This window comes from Ipomoea nil, unplaced genomic scaffold (assembly GCF_001879475.1).
Source record: "Ipomoea nil cultivar Tokyo-kokei standard unplaced genomic scaffold, Asagao_1.1 scaffold2845, whole genome shotgun sequence".
Taxonomy (NCBI): Eukaryota; Viridiplantae; Streptophyta; class Magnoliopsida; order Solanales; family Convolvulaceae; genus Ipomoea; species Ipomoea nil.
The window spans coordinates 1,171,223-1,194,500 of record NW_017619273.1 but is presented as its reverse complement, the minus strand read 5'-3'; the positions used below and the strand labels follow the sequence as shown (position 1 = coordinate 1,194,500).

General features: G+C 38.0%; 1 protein-coding gene across 2 annotated transcripts in view; it reads right to left on the bottom strand.

Moving 5' to 3' along the window:
• The window catches only part of LOC109160096 (proteasome-associated protein ECM29 homolog), a 43,087-nt gene that overhangs the window by 10,821 nt on the left and 8,988 nt on the right, over window positions 1-23,278 (bottom strand). For both annotated transcript variants that reach the window (XM_019308249.1, XM_019308248.1), the window contains 15 exons: window positions 19,749-20,133; window positions 19,449-19,633; window positions 19,270-19,342; window positions 18,131-18,281; window positions 17,350-17,519; window positions 16,633-16,980; window positions 16,238-16,405; window positions 15,192-15,485; window positions 14,717-14,893; window positions 8,501-8,764; window positions 7,582-7,680; window positions 7,230-7,414; window positions 6,065-6,400; window positions 4,968-5,121; window positions 4,723-4,833 (listed from right to left, as the gene is read on the bottom strand). In XM_019308249.1, coding sequence (XP_019163794.1) covers window positions 4,723-4,833; window positions 4,968-5,121; window positions 6,065-6,400; window positions 7,230-7,414; window positions 7,582-7,680; window positions 8,501-8,764; window positions 14,717-14,893; window positions 15,192-15,485; window positions 16,238-16,405; window positions 16,633-16,980; window positions 17,350-17,519; window positions 18,131-18,281; window positions 19,270-19,342; window positions 19,449-19,633; window positions 19,749-20,133 — 3,100 coding nt within the window. The remainder of the gene's footprint in view (window positions 1-4,722; window positions 4,834-4,967; window positions 5,122-6,064; window positions 6,401-7,229; window positions 7,415-7,581; window positions 7,681-8,500; window positions 8,765-14,716; window positions 14,894-15,191; window positions 15,486-16,237; window positions 16,406-16,632; window positions 16,981-17,349; window positions 17,520-18,130; window positions 18,282-19,269; window positions 19,343-19,448; window positions 19,634-19,748; window positions 20,134-23,278) is intronic.

Below are 23,278 nucleotides of genomic sequence, written 5' to 3'. Positions count from 1 at the left end.
AAGGGGGGGAGACTGATTTGGTTTGCAAATTAAAACGTTCTCTTTATGGATTGAAACAGTCTCCACGTGCCTGGTTCGGACGTTTTAGTACAGTTCTGCAAGAGTTTGGGTTAGTCCAAAGCAAAGTGGATCATTCTGTATTCTACCGGCATCGACATGGTAAGAGCGTTTATCTTGTTGTTTATGTCGATGATATTGTTATCACAGGAGATGATGCAGAAGGAATACTCCAGCTAAAGCAACATCTTTTCCAACATTTTGAGACAAAAGACCTTGGAAAATTAAAATACTTCTTAGGGATAGAAGTTGCCCAGTCAAAGCAAGGGATTTGTATATCTCAACGAAAATATGCTTTAGACATATTAGAGGAAACAGGTATGAGTGATTGCAGACCTATTGATACTCCCATGGATCCTAACATTAAGCTTGTACCGGAACAAGGGAAGCCCTTTTCAAATCCAGGAAGATATCGAAGATTGGTTGGAAAATTGTTGTACTTAACCGTCACTCGCCCTGACATCTCTTTTGCAGTTAGCGTTGTGAGTCAATTCTTGGCTTCTCCGTGTGATAGCCATTGGGAAGCTGTCATTAGGATCCTACGATACATCAAGAAGTCTCCCGGGAACGGTGTTTTATACAAGGATCGTGGAAATACAGAGATTGTTGGTTATACTGATGCAGATTGGGCTGGGTGCTCTTGGGATAGAAAGTCAACATCAGGATACTGTGTTTTTCTCGGTGGCAATCTAGTATCTTGGAAAAGTAAGAAGCAAAATGTGGTGGCTCGATCAAGTGCAGAGGCAGAATATCGGTCAATAGCCTTGGGAACATGTGAACTAATCTGGTTAAAGCATCTCTTGACTGAATTAAATCTTTGCATGAAAGGGCCTATTAAACTGATGTGCGACAATCAAGCAGCCTTGCATATTGCATCTAATCCTGTCTTTCATGAGAGAACAAAACACATCGAAGTCGATTGTCATTTTATTCGCAAAAAGATTACATCCGGGGAAATCGTTACCTCATTCGTGGGTACAAATGATCAGTTGGCTGATATCTTCACCAAAGCTTTAAGAGGTCCCAGAGTTGAATATTTGTGTACCAAGCTTGGAGCTTTTGATATTCATGCTCCAGCTTGAGGGGGGATGTTGAGACTCATTATTATGCTTTTATTATTTCCAAAGACTGTTCAGTTTCTATGTCTGTTAGTATCCCTAGGGCTATGTCTGTTAGTGTCCCTAGGGCTTTATTAGTATTCCATCTTCTACCTATATATATGGTACTGTGTATTTGCTTGTAGACAGAGTGTAAATAACAAGACAATACTTTATTCTCCAAACTCCTTCAACAATTAGGAAACTCCTAGTAGGGTGGACTAAGTTTCCTATTCCTATTAGGGTTAATTTAGTATGTAGTTTAGTATATATAGAGGTACGTAGACACGGGAGATATAATCTATTGTAATCTTTCATTATAATATATTCTCTCTTTCTTCTTCTTTGGTTCTCATATATTTTGCTTCCGCCTAACTGGCGGGTGGTGGTTGTTATTGTTGAAAATAAAGAGTTAGTTTTATCTATAGGGTTGTGTCTGTTTATGAATAAGTGTAAGTTATGGGTAGTTATTTACGGTTATGTCTTTGTGTATATATATGTACTGTGTTTCTGTATTAGAAACAAGGAAGACTAATATAATTTCAGTCTTATATTCATTTCCTAGTCTTGATTCTTCATATTGCTTCCGCCTAACTGGCGGGTGGTATTATTCTCCACCCGCCAGGCCATTCCATCTTCCAAATTCAACATGGTATCAGGGCCACTTTCCTAGGGCATTTTCCTTACATTTTCCGGCATAAATAGTAGCCCTGAGACTGCCTCTTGAATTCCGACGTATCTATGGTGGTTTGCTTCAAAATCTACAACCACAATCACTCTCGGAATCGCGCGGGCGCGGGAGCCCACCTCCGACGTGATTTTCCGGCGAAATTCTCCAGAAACCTCCTGCCCGTACCCCGCAACCCCATCTGCGTGGATTTTGCTGTGGTGTATTTTTCCTTGTGATGTATTCTCCGGTGAAAATTCCAAATTGTTGTTTTGCCCTTGGACCTTTTGGTGAAAGTTTGAAGGCTTTTTGGGTTTGTTGCCAAACCTCTTTCCGGGGTGTTTTTGGTATTACCGTATTTGTTTCTTTATATTCGGTATACCATACTTAGTCCCTAGGGTTTTCATGTTTAGCACCTTGTTTATTTCCGAAAGCTTCTTTTGTTATTCACTTATCCTATAATAAGAGGTATAAACAACAATCATGAGGTTTTCTCGGTATTCATACAACAATCATGTGGGCTCTACTACCTCCCATTTGCTGCTCAGATTGGTTTGCTCTGTCGTTCGTGATGAAGATTGTTGTTGGCAAATCCTAGAGTGCTTATGTTGCTGTGAGGGTGTTCGTGTCAGTTTGTGACAAGCTTCGTCCCTGGTGCCTTCATTCCCAAGGGTTGTTTATAGCATTGTTCCTCCGAAGCCATCCAGCACTGTTATTCTCTAGCTGCTTTTAATCTTCATTTGTAATTTAAAGTAAGGTAGAGTGTATGTTTTAATCCAAGCTTGAAACTTCCAGATGTTCAAGCTTGAGGGGGAGTGTTGAAAATAAAGAGTTAGTTTTATCTATAGGGTTGTGTCTGTTTATGAATAGGTGTAAGTTATGGGTAGTTATTTACGGTTATGTGTTTGTGTATATATATGTACTGTGTTTCTGTATTAGAAACAAGGAAGACTAATATAATTTCAGTCTTATATTCATTTCCTAGTCTTGATTCTTCATATTGCTTCCGCCTAACTGACGGATGGTGTTATTCTCCACCCGCCAGACCATTCCATCTTCCAAATTCAACAGCTATTCTCCACCCGCCAGACCTTTCAATCCCTCAATTTCAACATGTTATCAAAGCCTACTTTCCTAGGCTATTTTTCTTCCAATATTTCCGACAGCACTTATTTTCCGGCGAACCAACGACTGTTTTCTCCTATTCCGACCTGTCTGGTGGTTGTTCTCCAAATCTTTCACCACAGGACCCCTTGGAACCCCGTCGCGAACCTTCGCCTGAAAACCCATCACCATCCTCCGCCGCACGCGCCCTGACGCGCCGCCACCGTCGCCGGAGACCCCATTTGTTTCCGGCTAGATCTCTTCTCCGGTGATTTAGTTATCTCACCTCTTACACCGATGGAATCCACTGCCGCCGGCGCCATGCGATGGCGCGTGAGGCTACCTCCGGCGAGATTTTCAAGATTGTTGTTTTGCACTTCTTTCGACTTTTTGGTGAAATTTGAAGGCTTCTTCGGGTTTGTTGCCGAACTTCTCCCCATGGTGTTTGTGTTTTGGTATAACCGTTTTTGTTTCTTTATCTCCGGTATGCCTTATCCCATGGGTTTTCAGTTTCAGCACTACTATAAAGACCTTTGATTATTTCCCATGTTTCAAGTAAGGGGGAGTGTGACTATCGACAATCAAACGCTGTTCTATTTTACTTATTTTAGTTTGTTTTCCTGGTTATCTTCATCTTGTTGCTTTGGGTTTATCTTCATTACTATGGGCTCTACTGCATCCTTTACTATTCGCTGCTCCCTTTCGCCTCTACTGCTCTCAATGAAGACTTTGATGGTAAATCCTAGAGTGCTTATGTTTCTGTGGTGGTGTTCGTGTTAATCTTCATCCTTGGTGCCTTCATTCCCAAGCTTGTTCGTGACAAGCTTCGCCCCTGGTGCTTTCATTCCCAATGGTTGTGTATAGCATTGTCCCTCCGAAGCCATCCAACACTGGTATTCCCTATCCTTGGTGCGTTCATCTTCATTCCCGAGGATCATGTTCAACTTCGTACTTGGCGTGTTCATTCCCAAGTTCTTGTTCAACTCCATCCTTGGTGTGTTCATTCCCAAGATCGTGTTCAGCTTCGTCCTTGGTGTGTTCATCTTTATTCCCAAAGATTGTGTTCAGCTCCGTTCTTGGTGCATTCATCTTCATTCCCAAGGAAGGGGCACACATAGCGCATCTCTTTTGAAGCCATCCATCATCTAGCTGCATTTAATCTTCATTTGTAATTTTGAGTGGGGTAGAGTGCTTGTTTTTTGTCCAAGCTGAGAACTTCCAGATGTTCCAGCTTGAGGGGGAGTGTTGAATATTAGGAAACCTTTATTGAATATTAGGAAACTCATAGTTGGGTGGACTTAGTTTCCTATTCCTATTAGGGTTAATTTAGTATGTAGTTTAGTATATATAGAGGTACGTAGACACATAGGGAGATACAATCTATTGTAATCTTTCATTACAATATATTCTCTATTCTTCTTCTTTGGTTCTCATATATTTTGCTTCCGCCTAACTGGCGGGTAGTGGTTGTTATTCTCTACCTGCCAGGCCTTTCAATCCCTCAATTTCAACACCTATCAAATACATCATTGGCTCAAACATGTTATGCAATATACTTGACTAGAACCTTAAATTCTTATTATACCACTGATTCATACTAGTAAGTTAATTTCATTCATGCAGCACTTCAATGGATGAAAATACTGACTTCATCAATTGGAAAGAATATATATCACGTGATGAAGTTCACCCAAAAAAAATAAAAAGGAAAAAAATCTAATGCAAAGGCAAGTCAACTTGTTTTCTAGCAAGGTAACACCCAGAATCATACTAACAAAGTAACACCCAGAATCATACCTCCCATAAACGGCCAGGAATTTCCTTCATAAGAGACGTGAGCAACACATGATGATGTGAAGACACTGAGTCACCAAGGACCTCACAGAGTTTACTAATTGCCTGGGCTGCCTGCAGGAGAGCCAGTATTCGACATCAGTTAAAAAAACAAAAAACAAAAAAACAAAAAACAAAAAACAAAAAACAAAAACAAAAAACAAAAACAAAATAGCAAAATAGCAAATTCAGGAAAAAATAGCAAATACCTTCCTTTTACTTGACCATGAGGATGACATAATCCCTTCACTTGCGAAATTCACAATTTCACCCAAATAGAGTTGAAGAGTTATTCGCTCACTATTCATATTCTCTTCCCACATTTCTTCATATAGACCAGAAACTGTCTTATCATCCTCAAATCTGCAGAAAATTCCACAGCTCCATTTACAAATATTGGTAAGCATGACATGCAAGTTGGAACCTCAGAGTACAAGAGAGGATAAAGTTAGAAATCATTCTGGTTTTCTAATCAATAACAAAAACATGGTAAATAATTACAAACAGAAAGAGAAGGTATTAGCAATTACAAACAGAAAAAGGTATTGGCAAATTATGTTTTAGTTTTACTGCAAAGGTATTTGAGAAAGCTAGTTACTTTTGACAAGATTCATTCTTGCTGTGCATATTCTTAACTATCATTTTGTACAATGAGAGAAATCTTGTGTCACCAATCTGAACCACATCAGAATATATTCCTCTATTACCTATTTACCTAGATTATGACACGTTATAGATTTCTCAAAAAAAAAGAATTGTTCAGCTTTGAATTTAGTAGGTTATCATGGAGTGTAAACAGTCAAGAATTAAACATTTTAGCTTCAGTTTACTATGCTTCTATCGCTCATAAGGTTTGCTTCCTAGATTAATCTGAATATGACCTTCCAAACCAAGAACTGGATATCTGAGTTAGACACTCTAGGGTGATGAAACCTAAACTAAGACAAATCAATGCATCAAGTTTACAACTGGAATTTTTTCAAATGCAACAGTGAAAGTGGTGCTTCTGTAGCAAAGTAATGTATCAAGTGGCTTTAAATGTGTAGCATTCAGAAGTCAAAATTATAAGAACAATGTATCTAGTTTGGAAAAATACATAACAGCTATTGCATATTACAACACTGCAAGAAAGACATAGATAGGTTCACTTACAATCATATGGGGGGTGGGGGGTGGATGGTGGGGGACGGGGTAACGTCTATACTTTGAGTTACAGTGATTAAAAGTAAAAATTATGCAATAGCAGTAGAAAGTTCAAAGCAAGAAATGGTAGACTTAAAGCAAGAAATAGGTGCTTGAATTTGACCTTGAAATAAAAATAACAGGCACAGTTACGGCACTATATCCACTCAAAATATCTGTAGCATTGGATGAGTAGCTTTTCAAAAGAATTGCACATGAAATCTGAGCACTTCTATCACCACTTTGCAAAGCAGCAGTATCCTCAATTAATTTCTGGGCCAGAGTAGGAGTAGCATATTTCAGTACTGTTGCACAAGCACTTGCAAACCCACGTTTTGCAGTAGCACTTTTTTCGTCCTTAACTGCATGAAATAGGAGCTTCAGTAGCGTGGGTATAAATGGCTTGATATCAGAACCAACTTTCTGAACCAATAAGCTTAAGAAACTCGCTACACCAACCCTGCAGATTGGAAGTGACCATCTTTATTAGGGTTATAGCTTGAATGGAATCACAGAGTAGTTGTGAACCTATCATTCATTTTATATGGTGATAATCTTTATTCAGGTTTTAGTTTGAATAGGATCAGTTTAGACAAACTGCTCTAAAAATATCATGCTAGTGGTGCTAGTGTGCTACATGTGCAAGCAGAAATCAGATAAAATGGTAGTCAGAATATATAGGTAATAAGCCTAAAAGTAAATAATCCAATCTTTCAATGAGGATGAGAGATATCTCATACTGGAGCTTAGAACAAAATACATGTGACTGTTGATTGAATAGATAAATGCACTGATTTCTGATAACACTCGGGCAAATGTCATTGATTATCAGTGATATACTGAACTAGGCCATAACCCCACCCAACCTAAACAGGATATGCTACAAAGATTATATTTCTCCATTCAATATTATTAAATGAAAAATCTGTTATAAACCATTTCTTTCTAATAACTTTAAATCAAGTATGTTTCGATCAACCTCTTATCATGTTACCACACTTTCTAACTGGTACAATTTAACTGACTAACAATTTATGCAAAACTGTGTAATAAATAAGATTTAAAAGGCCATGCCTAGCACATAAAGCTCCAGCATCTCACAAGACCAGAGGAAAAAAGATGTAAGATACCTTAATCCAGTTTTGAGAGAGGGGTTATTCTAGGGTTTGAAACTATTCCCCAACAGTCACTTAACAACAAAACTACAAACACACAATTGTTATGACATATACAGATATACTCTATATAACATACATAAAATTCATAAACTGATAATATTTAAAATATACCTTGTGTTTAAGCCAACACCAATGCGAACCAGCTGAGCAACACGAGGAATCAATAATTCCAATGAATGAGCATCAATAATATCTATACAACGCTCAAGTGTTTCCCACATTGGAGAACTTTTGGCTATTGATATGCGTATGTTTTCAAGTTTCTGTGTTTGTATTCCAACATTTGCAGCATGTAACTGAAAACGCATACAGAAAGAAATTAATTGATACAGACAATTCTGAAACATAAAGTCATAGTGAATTAGTGATTCAACATGAACTATTTTACATCCTCACGCCAACTAAATTTGAAATAAGAACAAAAAATGATAGCAACACACAGATTGCGGAAAAATCACCAAACCTCAACATAGTTCAGTCCTTGGTCTTCCAGGCTTGATAAGCTTTCCAGCATGCAATAAACCAGGTCAGGCAAATGTGGGCGAAGTGAGATACCAGCACTCTGCAAATATTATACAATCTATCAGAACAATGTGGTAAACTCGTAATGTTTGAGCACCTACTGAAGGAGAATATATGGAAATATTTTAATAGAACATGAAAAAATATGGAATACAGAACATGAAATTCATATTACCCAGCCTGCCCCTCACCAAAGGCACCTAAGTCGATGTGCACCTAAGTAAATGCAGAATATAGGTAAATTGCATGTAAATCCTGAACAACGTTCATCAATATTAAACTGGAATATCTGGTACAATATTCTGTGTTACACAAGAACTTTCATGACACTTTTTCAAACAAATCAATCACCAAATTTGACAACGAAACCAACAATCACCATGACAGTGAAACCTTCAATCTCTTATATGAGCCAAACCATTGCCAGTGCTCTATTTAATAGATTACTTTAAAAGTAAGAGCTGGTCAGGCTATGCATGTGTAGGTAGTTATTCAGTTGTACTTCGAATCTTGTATCTGTGGCACACATAGGAAATGAATGTAGCAAAATGCATGAAAATGAAAACAACTTTGGATCCTTACTTGAGTGGCATCTTAAAGACTGTTGGAGTCAAATTAAATGAATTAATTCAAATGGACAAAACATCACATTGCTCTTTCTCCCATCAGTAATTTCTCAAGAAAAAGTAGATGTAAATAGCATAAAAATTATTCATTTTGTTCTGCTGTCAACTTCCATGTGAAGGATTCACATATGCAATGAATAAATTAATTCAGAAATAAAAGGGACCCCAAAAACAATTTTAAGGAATAAGAAATATGATGTTTACTCAGTAGCCATTTTTTAACAGTTACTTAACCTTTGCTAGCTTTGTAATCACTCCAATGGAGGCCTTGCGAATGTTTTCAACTTTGCTCATTATACCTTCTGTAATCAACAAGGGCAATACAATATCCATTGCTAGTTTTGCATCCACGATCTCAGTGAGAGAGACATCGCATAATCTCTGTGTTAATGAAGTGACAGCACGGCATAATCTATCACCAGCATTCCGTACCGATTCCTTGATGTCATCCATGGCACGAAAAGCAGCACTCCATATTCTTCTCAAATACTTCTTAACCTTCAAAAAAAATAATGAATAAATAATAAATAAAGGAAAGTTTTAACCTTAAAAATGCAACCCAAAAAAAAAGTATAATAGAAAAAATCACAAGTATACCTTGAGATTCTCTAGATAAGATAACAACCAACATTAGAGCTCAAAAACCAATATTAAAATGTCATAAGTTCGTGAGTTATTATACACTGCAGTATTTTTTTTAAATGGAGGGTGCTTATAGAAGTGTAACTAAAGATTTACAATGAAGCTCATGACCTCATCAATTTCTTTATGGATCCTATACCCCACCAAAATTGAAGTTTCTTAACCAATTGTGTTTCAACACATAAGCATTTGATGTTATCTCCTCAAAACAACCTCATGTGTCTCCCTCCAAAGTAGTCAGATTCAGTACTACAGCATTACAAAAGATGAAATCTGAATGACAAATTGTTGCTCATGGATGCAAATTATGAAAGCGGATGGTCACAACAGATTCAAAATGACTAAAATGGGCAAAATTCTATATGGGCAACAAAGAATTTGAACTAAAAACTGTTAGAAATAAGCAGTTATAGAAGATGAAAGGCATAGAAATAAATAGGCTAGGAGGTGAAAAGTCTGTGAAACTGTCCATTGTTGTAGTATATATATCTGGGTTGTAAGCAGTCAAGGGACACACACAATAAACAGAGAAACAAGGAACGAGGTTAGTGTCCATAGCTTCTTCCTTTTTAGTTTTCTACATGGTATCAGAGCGGGTGAGAGTGAAGTAGTGGGCTTTGCTCGGAACGGGAGGACGACGCCGGAGCTCGAGTCGCGACGTCACCGGAGCAGCCACGCGCCACCGTCACAGACTGCTCGCCGACTAACGCGCCGGCGCGTGAAGGGTTTTCCGGCGACCATCTTTGACGGCGGATACACCGGTGGGCTCGCCGTGAAGTGTAGAGTCCGTATGAGTGGAGAGAAAGAGGTTTCGAGCAACTTCATATCCTTCGCGAGAGAGAAGACAAACCTGCTGTGCGGTAATATTGTTTGCTTTTGCCTTTTGGAGTAGTGTGTGCCTTTTTTGTGCCTTCTGGAGTGTTGTTGAATATTGGATACTGGAAATTCAGTACTGTGGTTCAGTACTGCGGTAATTTCATATCCAGCTTGAACTTGGAGTATTGCTGTGTTTTTTTTTTTTTTTTCTGGGCACGTATATTATATGGCAGAAAACAAAAATATTACTGTTGTGTCAACTCCATCTAAATTAATTGATGTAGTTCTGGCTGCTGATGGGTCTAATTTTGCTGAATGGAAATTTTTGGTCAAAATTAATTTGGATGGAATGGGTAAAGGTGACCATTTAGATACAGATTGCCCTCCAGATAATAAGGAGTGGGAGGCAGATGATAAAGCTTTGTTATCGCGGGTAATTAATTGTATTGATAGGAAAGTGATCTTATCAATGCAACATTGTACCACGGTTAAAGCAGTGTGGGATCTAGTGTCTGAATGGTTTAGTGGGTCAAGTAATTTGAGGAAACTGTATCAGTTGTCCCAGGATGTCTATCGTCCTAATCAAAAGGGTCGAGATCTACGAGATTACTATTATGATTTCAAAAGTTTAAGTGAAGCTTTATGTACTGCGATGCCTATTACAACTGATGTAAAAACAATGAAAGCACAACGTGATCAATTAATTGCCTTTAGCTGGATTTCTGGACTTGACAAAGAGTATGAGGTTCTTAGGTCACAATTGCTGGGAAACAAGGAGTTAGGATCATTGGATCAAGTATTCTCCCAGATACAGAATGCATCAGTAAGTACTGATGAACCCCCCGAGAAAAACGTTTTTATATCACAAGGCAGCAATAACGAAGGAAGTACGTTTGTGTCGCATGGGAGGTACACTAATGAAGGGTACAATAGTCACGGTGGAGGTGGTCGCCATCGAGGACGTGGAGGAAGGGGCCGTGGAGGACCAAGGGTATGTTTCAATTGTGGAGAACCAGGACATTTCAAGAATCAATGTCCTAAACCACCAAGACAGCAAAGATTTGCTAACACAACCACTGGGCCTGAAGGACATATGGTGGTTATGACAAATGAGGAGTTAGCAGCATTCAATCAACTGAAGGGGTCTTCTCTTATGCAGTCTCCACCCCAGTTTCCATCCAATCAACCGACTTCTTTTGCCACCTTTGTCCAAACAGGTAATCCTGTTGCATGTGTGTCTTCTTCATCTACACAATGGGTCATTGACTCCGGAGCTAGTGACCATATGACAGGTAATTCTAAAATTTTTTCCCCATATTCTCCATCAAACCCTGGGGCCATGGTTACTCTGGCGGATGGGTCATCTGTTCCAGTTTTAGGTCGAGGCAGTGTTGTTGCAACCTCCTCATTACCTCTGTCATCTATATTATATCTTCCAAAGTTTCCCTTTAATTTGCTTTCCATTAGCCAAATCACACGGACTTTGAATTGTTTTATCTCCTTTTTCCCGGGTTATTGTTTATTTCAGGATCTTTTGACGAAGAAGATTATTGGTAAGGGGAAGGAAATCGGAGGACTATATGTTTTGGAACAGTCTGTATCTCCGCCCAAGGCCATGTTGAGTGATACCTCTCCTCTTCAACTACACTGTCGGTATGGTCATCCATCACTGTCGATCCTAAAGAAGTTGTTTCCTGGTTTAGAGTCATTGTCTACTTTGCAGTGTGAGTCGTGTGAGTTTGCTAAGCATTGTCGGGTTTCATATCCTCCTCGTGTCAATAAAAGAGTACAATCTATATTTGATCTTGTTCATTCTGATGTCTGGGGTCCTTGTCATGTCACAGGGAAGAACGGGTTTAGATATTTCGTAACATTTGTAGACGACTTCTCTAGGTGTACGTGGTTATATCTTATGAAATCTAAAGATGAGTTGTTTACAATTTTTTGTAATTTTTGTGCTGAGATCAAAACCCAGTTTAATAAAAGTATTAAGTGTGTGCGAAGTGACAATGCACAAGAGTATTTCTCTAAACCTTTTTCCACTTATATGAGCCAAAATGGGATGGTTCATCAGTCCTCGTGTGCGTATACCCCTCAGCAAAATGGAGTGGCAGAAAGAAAGAACCGTCATGTGTTAGAAGTAGCTCGGGCACTTTTGTTTCAAATGAAGGTGCCTAAGGTTTTTTGGTCTGATGCTGTTCATATTGCGTGTTTTTTGATCAACAGGATGCCTTCATCTGTCCTTAAAGGTCAAATTCCTTATTCTTTGGTGTATCTAACAGAACCTCTCTTTCATCTCCCACCAAAAATATTTGGATGCACTTGTTTTGTCCAGGATGTTCGTCCTCAACGCAGGAAACTTGATCCTAAATCACATAAGTGTATATTCCTGGGGTACTCGCGTACTCAAAAGGGTTATAGGTGCTATTCACCTAACTTGGGACGGTATTTAGTGTCAGCTGATGTTACTTTCTTTGAAAACATGGTGTTCTCTGGGGATGTGGGATCGTCTGGGTATGGGTCTACTCCAGATAATGATTTCCTTACATATACTATTACCATACCAGTCGAGTCTGTTTCCAGGCCCCCCATTACACAGGTTTATACTCGACGGCCAAGAGATGCAGTGGCACTGCTTGAACCGCAAGTGGATACTCCCCCCTTACCAGAATCTTCGTCAAATGACCTGGATCTTCCCATTGCCCTTCGTAAAGGTAAACGTCGTTGTCAAAACCCTATTTCCTCTCTTGTTTCTTATGATCATTTGCCACTATCATCTCGCACCTTCGTATCACGTTTAGATTCTGTGTCAGTTCCAAACACTTTGAGTCAAGCAATAGCTCATGATGGGTGGAGACACGCAATGGAGGAAGAGATGGTTGCTCTTGAAGACAATCATACTTGGGATTTGGTACCTCTCCCGGCCAGTAAGACGGCAGTTGGTTGCAAATGGGTTTATGTTGTGAAAATGAATCCTGATGGGTCTGTGGCTACACTTAAAGCTCGTTTAGTGGCAAAGGGATATACACAGACTTATGGTGTTGATTATACAGAAACATTCTCCCTTGTCGCTAAGATAGCTTCAGTACGTATCTTTATTTCCTTAGCTGCGTCTAAACATTGGCCTTTGTATCAGCTAGATGTCAAAAATGCCTTTTTGCATGGTAATTTGGATGAGGAAGTCTACATGGAGCAACCTCCTGGGTTTGTTGCTCAGGGGGAGTCTGAGAGAGTGTGTAAATTGAAGAAGTCTCTATATGGCTTGAAGCAATCACCACGAGCTTGGTTTGGGAGGTTTAGTAGTGTGATTATTGAGTTTGGTATGCAAAGGAGTATGTGTGATCATACTGTCTTTTTCAAGCACACTAATGTTGGGTGCATTCTCTTGATTGTTTATGTTGATGATATAGTAACCACAGGTAGTGATGCAGTGGGAATTGAAGCTCTTAAATCTTTTCTCAAAGAAAAGTTTCACACGAAAGATTTGGGAGTATTGAAGTATTTTCTAGGGATTGAAGTTGCTCGCTCTCGGAGAGGGATATTTCTTTCCCAAAGGAAATATGTGTTAGATTTGCTTGATGATACTGGGTTGTTGGGATCAAAACCATGCGAGACCCCTATGGAGCAGGGTGTTAGACTTGTGGCTGGTGAGGGGGAGGCTTTTGACTCTCTAGAAAGATATAGGAAGTTGGTGGGAAAGTTGAACTATCTCACCATTACGCGTCCGGACATTTCTTTTCCAGTCAGTGTGGTAAGTCAATTCATGCAAGTACCTACACGAGCTCATTGGGAAGCAGCAGTTCGAATTGTAAAGTATCTCAAGAATGCGCCCGATAAAGGCATTCTATATGCTGATCATGGACATATGAGAGTTGAGGCTTTTTCAGATGCTGATTGGGCAGGTTCGTTGAGCGACAGGAAGTCTACAACAGGATATTGTGTGTTCGTAGGAGGTAATTTGGTTTCTTGGAAAAGCAAGAAACAAACTGTTGTGGCTCGGTCCAGTGCGGAATCTGAGTATAGGGCAATGACTCATGTCACATGTGAGATAACTTGGGTGCACAATATGTTGAAGGAGATTGGTGTGGAAGTGGTAAAGCCTATACGTTTATGGTGTGATAATCAAGCGGCTATACACATTTTAAATAATCCAGTGTTCCATGAGCGTACCAAGCATATTGAGGTAGATTGTCATTTTGTGCGTAAAAAGATTCAACAAGGCTTAATTTCTATGGCTCATGTTCGTAGTGGCGATCAACTAGCTGATTTGTTCACTAAAGGGCTCAGTAGGGACAGAGTTGAATATATTTCTAACAAGCTGGGCATGCTTAATATCTATGCTCCAGCTTGAGGGGGAGTGTTAGAAATAAGCAGTTATAGAAGATGAAAGGCATAGAAATAAATAGGCTAGGAGGTGAAAAGTCTGTGAAACTGTCCATTGTTGTAGTATATATATCTGGGTTGTAAGCAGTCAAGGGACACACACAATAAACAGAGAAACAAGGAACGAGGTTAGTGTCCATAGCTTCTTCCTTTTTAGTTTTCTACACAAAATTCTAAAGTTATCTTTGTAATGTTAAAACTGTTGTCTATATGGGCAACACAAGAATTTGAATAGGGATAAAGGAAAACAATGAGGCAGGAATTATCTCGCTACATTAGCAACGGTATTGAGAAAATCAGAGGCATTACTAGGACAACTTCCAGTGTTAAAGTAAAGATGCACCCCACACTGTCATGACACGAGCATATTCAAAGCATTTATTAAGTCCTATTAACAAATCCCTAAGAATTCCTTACTCCCAAGCACAATTTGCAAGTACCCTCAACATGTACCCCAATCTGTTTTCTTTCTTTATGATATGTGGGTTTTTTATAGATGTTTGTGCATTAGTAGATCACTAGCAATCCTAATTATCACCTTTCTAAAGAATGACCAAAAAGATAATTGCCACTTAATTCCCTGTCAACATAGCAAAACAAGATGAGAACCTGATCAAATTTTCTCCCTTGTATTATATCTGAAAGTGCAAGACAAGAAGCCTCCCTTGAACGCCAAAGTCTAGATCCACACTGGACCAAAAGATCTTCAATAATAAGGTCAAGATGTTCGTCAATAGTCTTCTTTGAATCTGCAACCAGCGATCTCCAGATGTGCATCATTGCATCCTAAAGTAAAACAAAAAGTGAGCCTTATGAGATAAAGTAACTTAGTAACCCCATCAATACTTGTCACACCCTTCCCCCAAAAACATAAATAAACAAACAAATAAATAGAAAGAAAGCAGCACTTAGGGTATAGACTATAGAGACAGAGGTGCAAATAAAGTAGAGCCAAAGGTTCCTAGCAAGTAATAACCTGATCAGATGACATATAAATTATTGATTTGAGAATAAGTAATCAACTATGACATTTGGCAGTCTTAGAATGCATGTGAGCTCCCAAAAGGTTTGAATAACCATATACCTGCACATTTTTATCAGGATCATATTGGTAGCGAAAAAGTCTTGGAATCAGAGAACGTAAGTATGGTTGTAGAGCATCCCCTGCATATTTGGCTATCTTAGAAAACCCAAAAGCAGCACCTCTTTTAGAATGCATAGAGGATTGGTAATTAGCTAAATCCATGAATTTGTAGATCAAGTCTGGCTGCCCCATCTCATTAGCCAAATTACAAAGTTCCTTGTAAGTACTCAGCTTCCCGCCAGTAGGACTTTCACCAATCAAACCTTCTTGAAACACTTCAGAATCTTCAACAAGCTAAAAAGGGAAAAAGAAGAAAGTGGTCAAAACTCAAAAGTAAGTCTATCGATTAGAGTTAACGTTAAAGAATGAAGCTCGGAGTCCATTAAGTACAACAAGCATATGCCAAGGACCTTGTAGTCAAGTGGCTTAGACATGAGACTCTATCAGCAAGTTTGGTTCACAAATTGGATTTTGGGGGAAAAGAAATTCTATTCCATAGCGCATAGGGAATAGAATAGGCCAAGAACAAAATAGGAATTCTATTCCATTGTTTAGTTAGCTAAAGGAATAAACTTTAGGAATTGTATTTTAGCGTTTGATTGATTTAAGAAATAAAAATGAAATAAACATAAAAAAGACAAAAATACCCAGATGCTAAATATTATATTATTTAAATATATAAACAAATACATGCATACGCGCACATGTATGTATGTATACACACATGCATACATACATACATACATATAGCGCGCGCACACACAAATATATTTGGATATTAATTAAATGAGGGCAATTAATGCACTACAAGAAAAAAGGTATTCTTGTGATTTGTGAACTCAGAAATAGCTAATGTCATGGCCCCGCTAGGAATGGCTATTCTCCTTGCAAGGGAATAGCTCGATCCAAGATATCCTATTTCATTACAGGCTTATTCTGTGAATCAATCATGTATATGAAGGTCTCAAGTTCACTCTACATTCTCCTCAGTTACACTGGGGAAAAACAAATGAAAAAAATAAGTACAAACAGAATACGATACCAACCTTAACTGCTCTTTTCCTCTTCCCCGAGCCAGTTAAGGTACCAACAAGAGCATCAACTAAGTTTTTCTTCATAGAAGCATCACCAATCTCATATACAATGCTAAGACCTTGAGATGCCAGCTCCTGTATGAGCTCATTCTGCTCTGCTAGAAGGTGTGAAAACGCCTCCTGAATTCAGTATAAGCAGTGTCTCAGACAATTCTTAGCAATGCATGATTGAGAAACTACAGATAGTGCATATACAAGTAGCTTAAGTCCTAGTTCCATCTTTTTAAGAATGTTATTTAAATAAATAAATAAAAAGAAGAAGAAGAAACCAACACATAAATATGGTGGCACAGTGTGGGAAGTCAGAGTGCAGGGTATTAAAGTTCAGATTACAAAAAACAATAAACCTGGATGTTTGGAAGCAGTTTCTGGATAGTTGGATGGTGGCCACAATATATTGTCAGTGATAGTAGCCATACAGTTCCAGCACAACGCTCCTCCTTTCGGCTACTGTATAATAGAACATCAAAGAGCTTTCTGGTAATTGCATCTCTAACAATATCACGAACATCATCACTTTTGTCATAGTCCATATTGATAGAACTTGGCAACGAGGAAAAGACATTTCCCATCAAAAAATTTGAACTCGTAGAAAGAGAAGTATAGTTCGTTTTAAGAATCATATCAACAGTCACAGGGACACCACCCCATAAAAATGCAAGAGCTTCCCCAGCAGCAAACAAGATATCTTCTACCTGATCAACTCAAAAATTAGGAAAAGACGAGGCTAAAAAAATAAAGCATTTAATATTTTATATTTATGCAGCAGTCTCCATGAAGTATGGTGCTTATCATCTGCACTTATAGTTGAAGAAACAAGGTTCTCTCCACATTTGAGAGAGAAAAGGGAGTTTAAGAAAGCAAATAAAAATAAAAATGCAAAGGAAAATCTTCAGGATAGATACTTGAAAGATTTCCACCAATCCTTTCTTTTCCAGAAAAATCTCATTAATGCTGAAGAGAAGTAATAGAAAACTAAAAAGGAAAAGGCATCTTCTAAAAAATGCTGAAAACACAAAGAAAAGAAAACTATCTACTGAGAGAACATGTATAATTTCACCTACCTTTGAGTGGCAAAGGCTAAAAATCAGATCAAGGGCATTATTTAAATGTGCAGAGGAACTCTCCTTAAAAGATAGATGCCCCAAGGATATAACAATCCGTTGAACAGCTTTAATATCATCACCGGCAAGAAGCTTGATCAATTTTGTATTCAAAACGGTCAATATGGCAACTGCAATTTAGAGTTTACTATTAAAACCTGAGGTTAACAAAGGGGGTGTTTGGTTCAAACATGGGAATCAGAAATAATAATAAAAAAAATAAAAATAAAAAAAATGAATACTTAGTAATTGGAATCGGTTTTAGTAAAAGTATGTTGTATATTCGGTAGTAAGCTAGAATCGGAATCATTACTGCAATTAATCTTTAAAAACAAAACAAACCCAAAAAATAAAAAAGAATAAAAAAGAAAAAGAAAAAAAGAAACACAAAACAAAAGCAACAAATCTTTACGCATATAGTCTTATTTCCATAACTCTAATGTAAAAGATAAACATCATTATTCGGCGTAACATGAATACATGATGTAAAAAAATCAAATCAACTGGTCAACATTTGATAACTGATAAGGAATGAATCCCAAAACGAAATAGCTAATGGATTTTTTTTTTTTTTAAATTTCAAGGGAAATTGAATCCCATTCAAAAGTGGTCAACCAAACATATTTATGACTTCCGTTCCGATTCCTTGCCTCTAAACTAATGAACCAAATAATCCCAAAATAGGGATCCCAAATCTATTATCTTTATGCATTCTCAAGATACATTATACATAGCAGCACACCTGGATTGGATCCATGAAGCAATGGAGGCAGTGGAACAGAAAGTCCAACATGACCTAGTGCTTGCATTGCTATAGAAGCCAATGAAGGAGTCTCCAAGTTGACAACATCAGTTAGACACTTAAGTACACTTTGAAGCAATGACTCAGGAATCTGCAAGAAAGAAGGGTGGAAACAGAGTAACCTGAATATGAGAATATCATAGTTTGCATAATCATTGTTACATTTTGGAAATGTCTTCCTACAAAAGATATGTATAGCCGTATAGGACTCAAAAGTAGGGACTAACTCTATAAAAAGCACTTGTCAACAAATGAAATTCTAGATCAAAAGCATTAAATCTCTCAAATGGTAACAACAGGAGAAAAGTTTCCTAAACCCAAAGTAAGCCTCAAATTACCAAAAGAGGCAGCAAGTAGATTCATAACTATATAAAAGGTCAGTTGTACATGGAGCTTAGAATATCAACATCTTCTGATCTACCACTAGGCTCTATTTTTACACAAAAAGATTAAGCTGCCAAAGAAGTATGTTTCTATCCATGAAAAGGGTTCATTAACATGATTATCTTCTGTTTCTTTCTTCTTAAATAGCTCAACATGAGACCAGGAAATAATATAGCATAAAGGTATAACTTGATTTCCAACCATTCAAGCATAGCAAAAAAGAAAGGGGAAAAAAAAATAAAAAAAAAGACTCCATGCTATCTGGTATTACCAAAGCATTCAAAAGTGAATACGATAATTTATAAATAACTCCTAAACCAACAATCAATTTTATCTGCTTCCATCTCATCCTCTGAACACATCTTGTAATCACCCAAAACAGATTGCATTAACCACTTAATGGATGAGACAAGTACTCTAGTTACCTAGAACACAAGTTAATAGAAATTGGGATTTGTAGAAACTTTATCTAGACTGATTGTTTCATGTCAAGCATCAAGGAATAAAGGCATGATATTATCTACCAGACACCATGTCCTACAGCTGTTTTCTTTCCTTCTTTTTCCCACAAGAAAAACAATAAGTCATGCTGCCTTTAACTATATCATATTTTTTAATATCAAGAATATGATTACATGTAACAGAGACGTGCATTCATTTGGTAGAACTGAAAATAAAATGGTTGCAGAACTTACAGAAGGTTTTCTTGACATGCAATTTGCAGTAATATATCCCAGAGCACATAGAAGTCCATGTTCCATCTCAAACCTAGAAAGGGATGACATTTAACTTTGTAATAAGTTTAAACTGTTGCCCCGACTATACAGAAATATTGTTAAAACTTAAAAGTCCATATGCTTTTAATTGCTACAACCTTAACTTAGGTGCTGCACTAACAGAGGATATCAAATCTTGAACAAGGTTAGATAAAGTGTCAAGAGGAAGTGCACAAGAAGCAATTCCAAGTAAGCGTGATATAGATTCACGTGTATCAAAGTCAATATGGCCCAGATATTTCTTCAACCAAGACACTTTGTCTGCATAGCGAGTTGCTATCACCTGTCAATTTAAAGCATACTTAAAGTTGAGCATGAAATATATTTCAGAATGAAAACAGGATGGGAATCTGTAACATCATTTTACAATTGTAAAGTTTATGCACCCATTAACCTACTTGGGGAATAGAGGAAGCAATTGTTATTAATGCCTTAGAGGCATTAGTGTGCAGCTCAACAGAGCCTTCATATGCCATTGCATGCTCTAGCAGCAGACAGAACCGGTCCACTGAACATGAGTATTCAAAATCTTCTGGCAAATGCAAATTATATTCTTCCTCTTCTGCCACAAAGCACTTCAACAAAAACTTGATCATAGCAATGTAAGATTTAGAAGGAAAGAGAAGCGCTGTCTCCCCAACACTAGTGGAATGCAGAACTGCTGGGTGCTGTGCAATTATATAGTTTAGCATATCAGAAAGTTTGGGGTAATGCAAATTGCTATTTTGGCTAACAGCCTTCCTTTGATCTTCATCAAGACCTAATCCTTCCAAAGCAATTTCCCTTTAGAAAAAATATACACATTTTGTCAGAAAAGTTGAATTATGTATAGCAATTGAACCCCAGAATCAAATAAAATACTGCCAACATACTGCATACAACAATTGGATTCAAAGTGATGACAGATACAGTGGCATGTTGTTTTATTATGAAAGGAAATATGCATTTTCCCTACAGTCAACCACACATCTGATCTTCCAGCTAAAACATAATATTCTGCATATGTCTATCTTCAAGTTTACTAGGAGTCCAAATTTCTAGAGTTAGGTAATGATCCCTTCATAAGTTTTCTTTTTCTGAAGGGGAAATAACACTTTTAGTCACTCAAGTGTAGTTGAGTAGATTTAGTAAGTGGCGGATTTGGTCCCTAAGTTTTAACAAAACCCTAATTAAAGTAACCAAATCTGCCACTTCACTAAGAATTTAAGGACTAAATCGACACCACAAATAACTAACAAACTAAATCTATACTATGGCCACAACTAAGGGACTAAAAGTGTCATTTTCCCTTTCTTGAAATTGAAAGGTTAGGCATTATGCCAATTTTTCCTTGCAGTCGCTTTAATCAAGGTTACAAAAATCGCTAGGCATTCCTCGGGCATCCAGGGGGCGCCTAGCGCCTAGGCACCCTTTTTTTTAATAATTTTTTTTTAATTTTTTTAAGATTTGATAATTATTGTTGGAATATGAGCAGCCTATCTTGGAATATGAGCAGCCTATTCTGCAGGGTTATTTATTATGCTTTTAAGTCTTTGGGAGTGGAATAGTTTTTCCTTGGGAAGACCCTTTATGTCCCTTCCCAATACTTGTTATCTTCCTATATAATGTCCTGTAATGTGTTGTTCTTTGTAAGATGGAATAACAAGAAGATGTTCAGGTTCCTTTTAGTTTCCTTTTCAACATGGTATCAAAGCCACCCTCTTGTGGCCTGAAAATCTTCTCTCCTTCACAGCAACCACTCACTGCCTACTTCTTCTAAAATATTCCCTTTTTTCCTGAGAGCTCCTTTGGCATAACTGGTGCTGCAACCGCTCACTGCCTACACTGTTTTTCTCACATTTTTCTGATCAATATGGCAGAAGAGGTAATCATAAACAGTACCCAAAATACTATCCTTCCTGTTCAGCCTAGAGTTTATGTTCCAAATCTTTCAGGGAGCATAACTATCACCAGTGAGAAACTCATTGGTTCCCAAAATTATCAAGATTGGGCATCAACAGTTGAACTATGGTTTATGGGTCAAGGAGTTGTTGACCATCTCACTACTATAGCAGAACAAATTCAGCATGAAAGAGATATTTGGGAGAGAGTTGATGCCCAACTCTGCAGTCTATTATGGCAGTCTCTTGCCCCTGACCTGATTCCTATGTTTAGACCATTTAAAACCTGTTTTTCAGTATGGAAACAAGCTCAATCCCTTTATACAAATGATATCTCTCGTTTTTATTTCATTGTTAGTGAGATACTAAATATCAAAAAATCAGAGATGTCAATGGAGAAATTTCTGGGAAAAATCCAAGGACTTATGGCTGAATTTAACAAGCTCATGCCTATTGGTGATCACCAGAAGAGCAACTTACTCAACGTGACAAGTTCTTTGTTGTCCTTACCCTTGCCAAGCTTGAACCAGAATTTGAGCAAGTCCGTAATGGTATACTTGGTGATGGAAATGTTCCAAACACCAAAGAAATGTTCAAAAGACTTCTTCAAGTCTCTTCTATTTATAAAGAAAATACACCATCCTCAACCATTGTTGATCATTCTGCTCTTACTACTCAAAGCTATCATAGAGGAAGAGGTCGTGGAAGTAACCGAGGGGGCCGAGGTGGAGGACGTAATTCCTCTCGTTTTTGTGACTTTTGCAACAAACCAGGGCACACCCGTGAGGTTTGCTGGAAACTCCATGGGAAACCAACTATGGTTAATATAGCTCAATCTGGGAATCCAAATACTGCGGACTCAAGCACACAAGTTATCTCAAAAGCTGAGTATGCAAAATTCTTGCAATTAAAGGGTGCCAAAACAACCATTTCTCCCGATATCTCTCACACTGCCCTTGCTTCACAATCAAACTTAGTTTGGGTCCTCGACTCTGGAGCCACCGATCACATATCTGGTAACCCTTCTCTTTTCTCCCAAATTGAGTTCTCGGATTCTCTCCCATATGTTACTTTTGGTGATGGATCAAAAGGAAAAGCTAAGGGGATTGGGAAAGCTTCCATCCATTCTTTCTCTTTATTGAATGTTCTTTACATTCGCGGATGTCCTTTCAATTTAATTTCAGTCCATCGTCTCACTCACTCTCTAAATTGCTTGGTTACTTTTTCTTCTAATTCTGTGGTTATTCAGGACCGACAGACAAGGGAGACGATTGGTACGGGACATGAATCACGAGGGCCCAATCTAAACAAGGTACTATCTTCTAGGTCTACCAATAACAACACAGCTTGCACCGCTACTGTTTCACCTTTTCTTAGCCATTGTTGCCTTGGGCATCCTAACATCAATAAATTAAGACAACTTGTTCCTGGCTTGTCCAATTTAAAGGAAATAGAATGTGAGTCTTGTCAACTTGGAAAACACTCAAGAGCCTCATACCCTAGTAAAATGAATAGGAGGGCTGATAAACCTTTTTGTTTAGTTCATTCTGATGTTTGGGGACCTTGTCGTGTTTCAACTACCTTGGGGTTCCTATATTTCGTTGTTTTCATTGATGATTTCTCTCGATGCAGTTGGGTCTTCTTAATGAAAAATCGTTTTGAACTATTTGATGTGTTTAAAAAATTCTACAATGAAATTGTGAATCAGTTTGGGGTATCTCTAAAGGTCTTACGAAGTGATAATGCTAAAGAGTATTTTTCTGACTCATTCACTTCTTTCTTCTCCTCACATGGGATATTGCATGAGTCTTCTTGTGCTAGGACTCCTCAACAAAATGGTGTTGCTGAACGAAATATTCGACATCTTGTTGACACAGCTCGCACCTTGCTCATTCACCACAAGGTTCCTAAGAAATTTTGGGGGATGCTATACTTCACTCTTGCTACCTAATAAATCGAATGCCTTCTTCTGTGTTGCAAGGGAAAATTCCTCTTAATCTTTTACTTCCACAGGAACCTCTCTATAAACTCCCGTTACGGATCTTTGG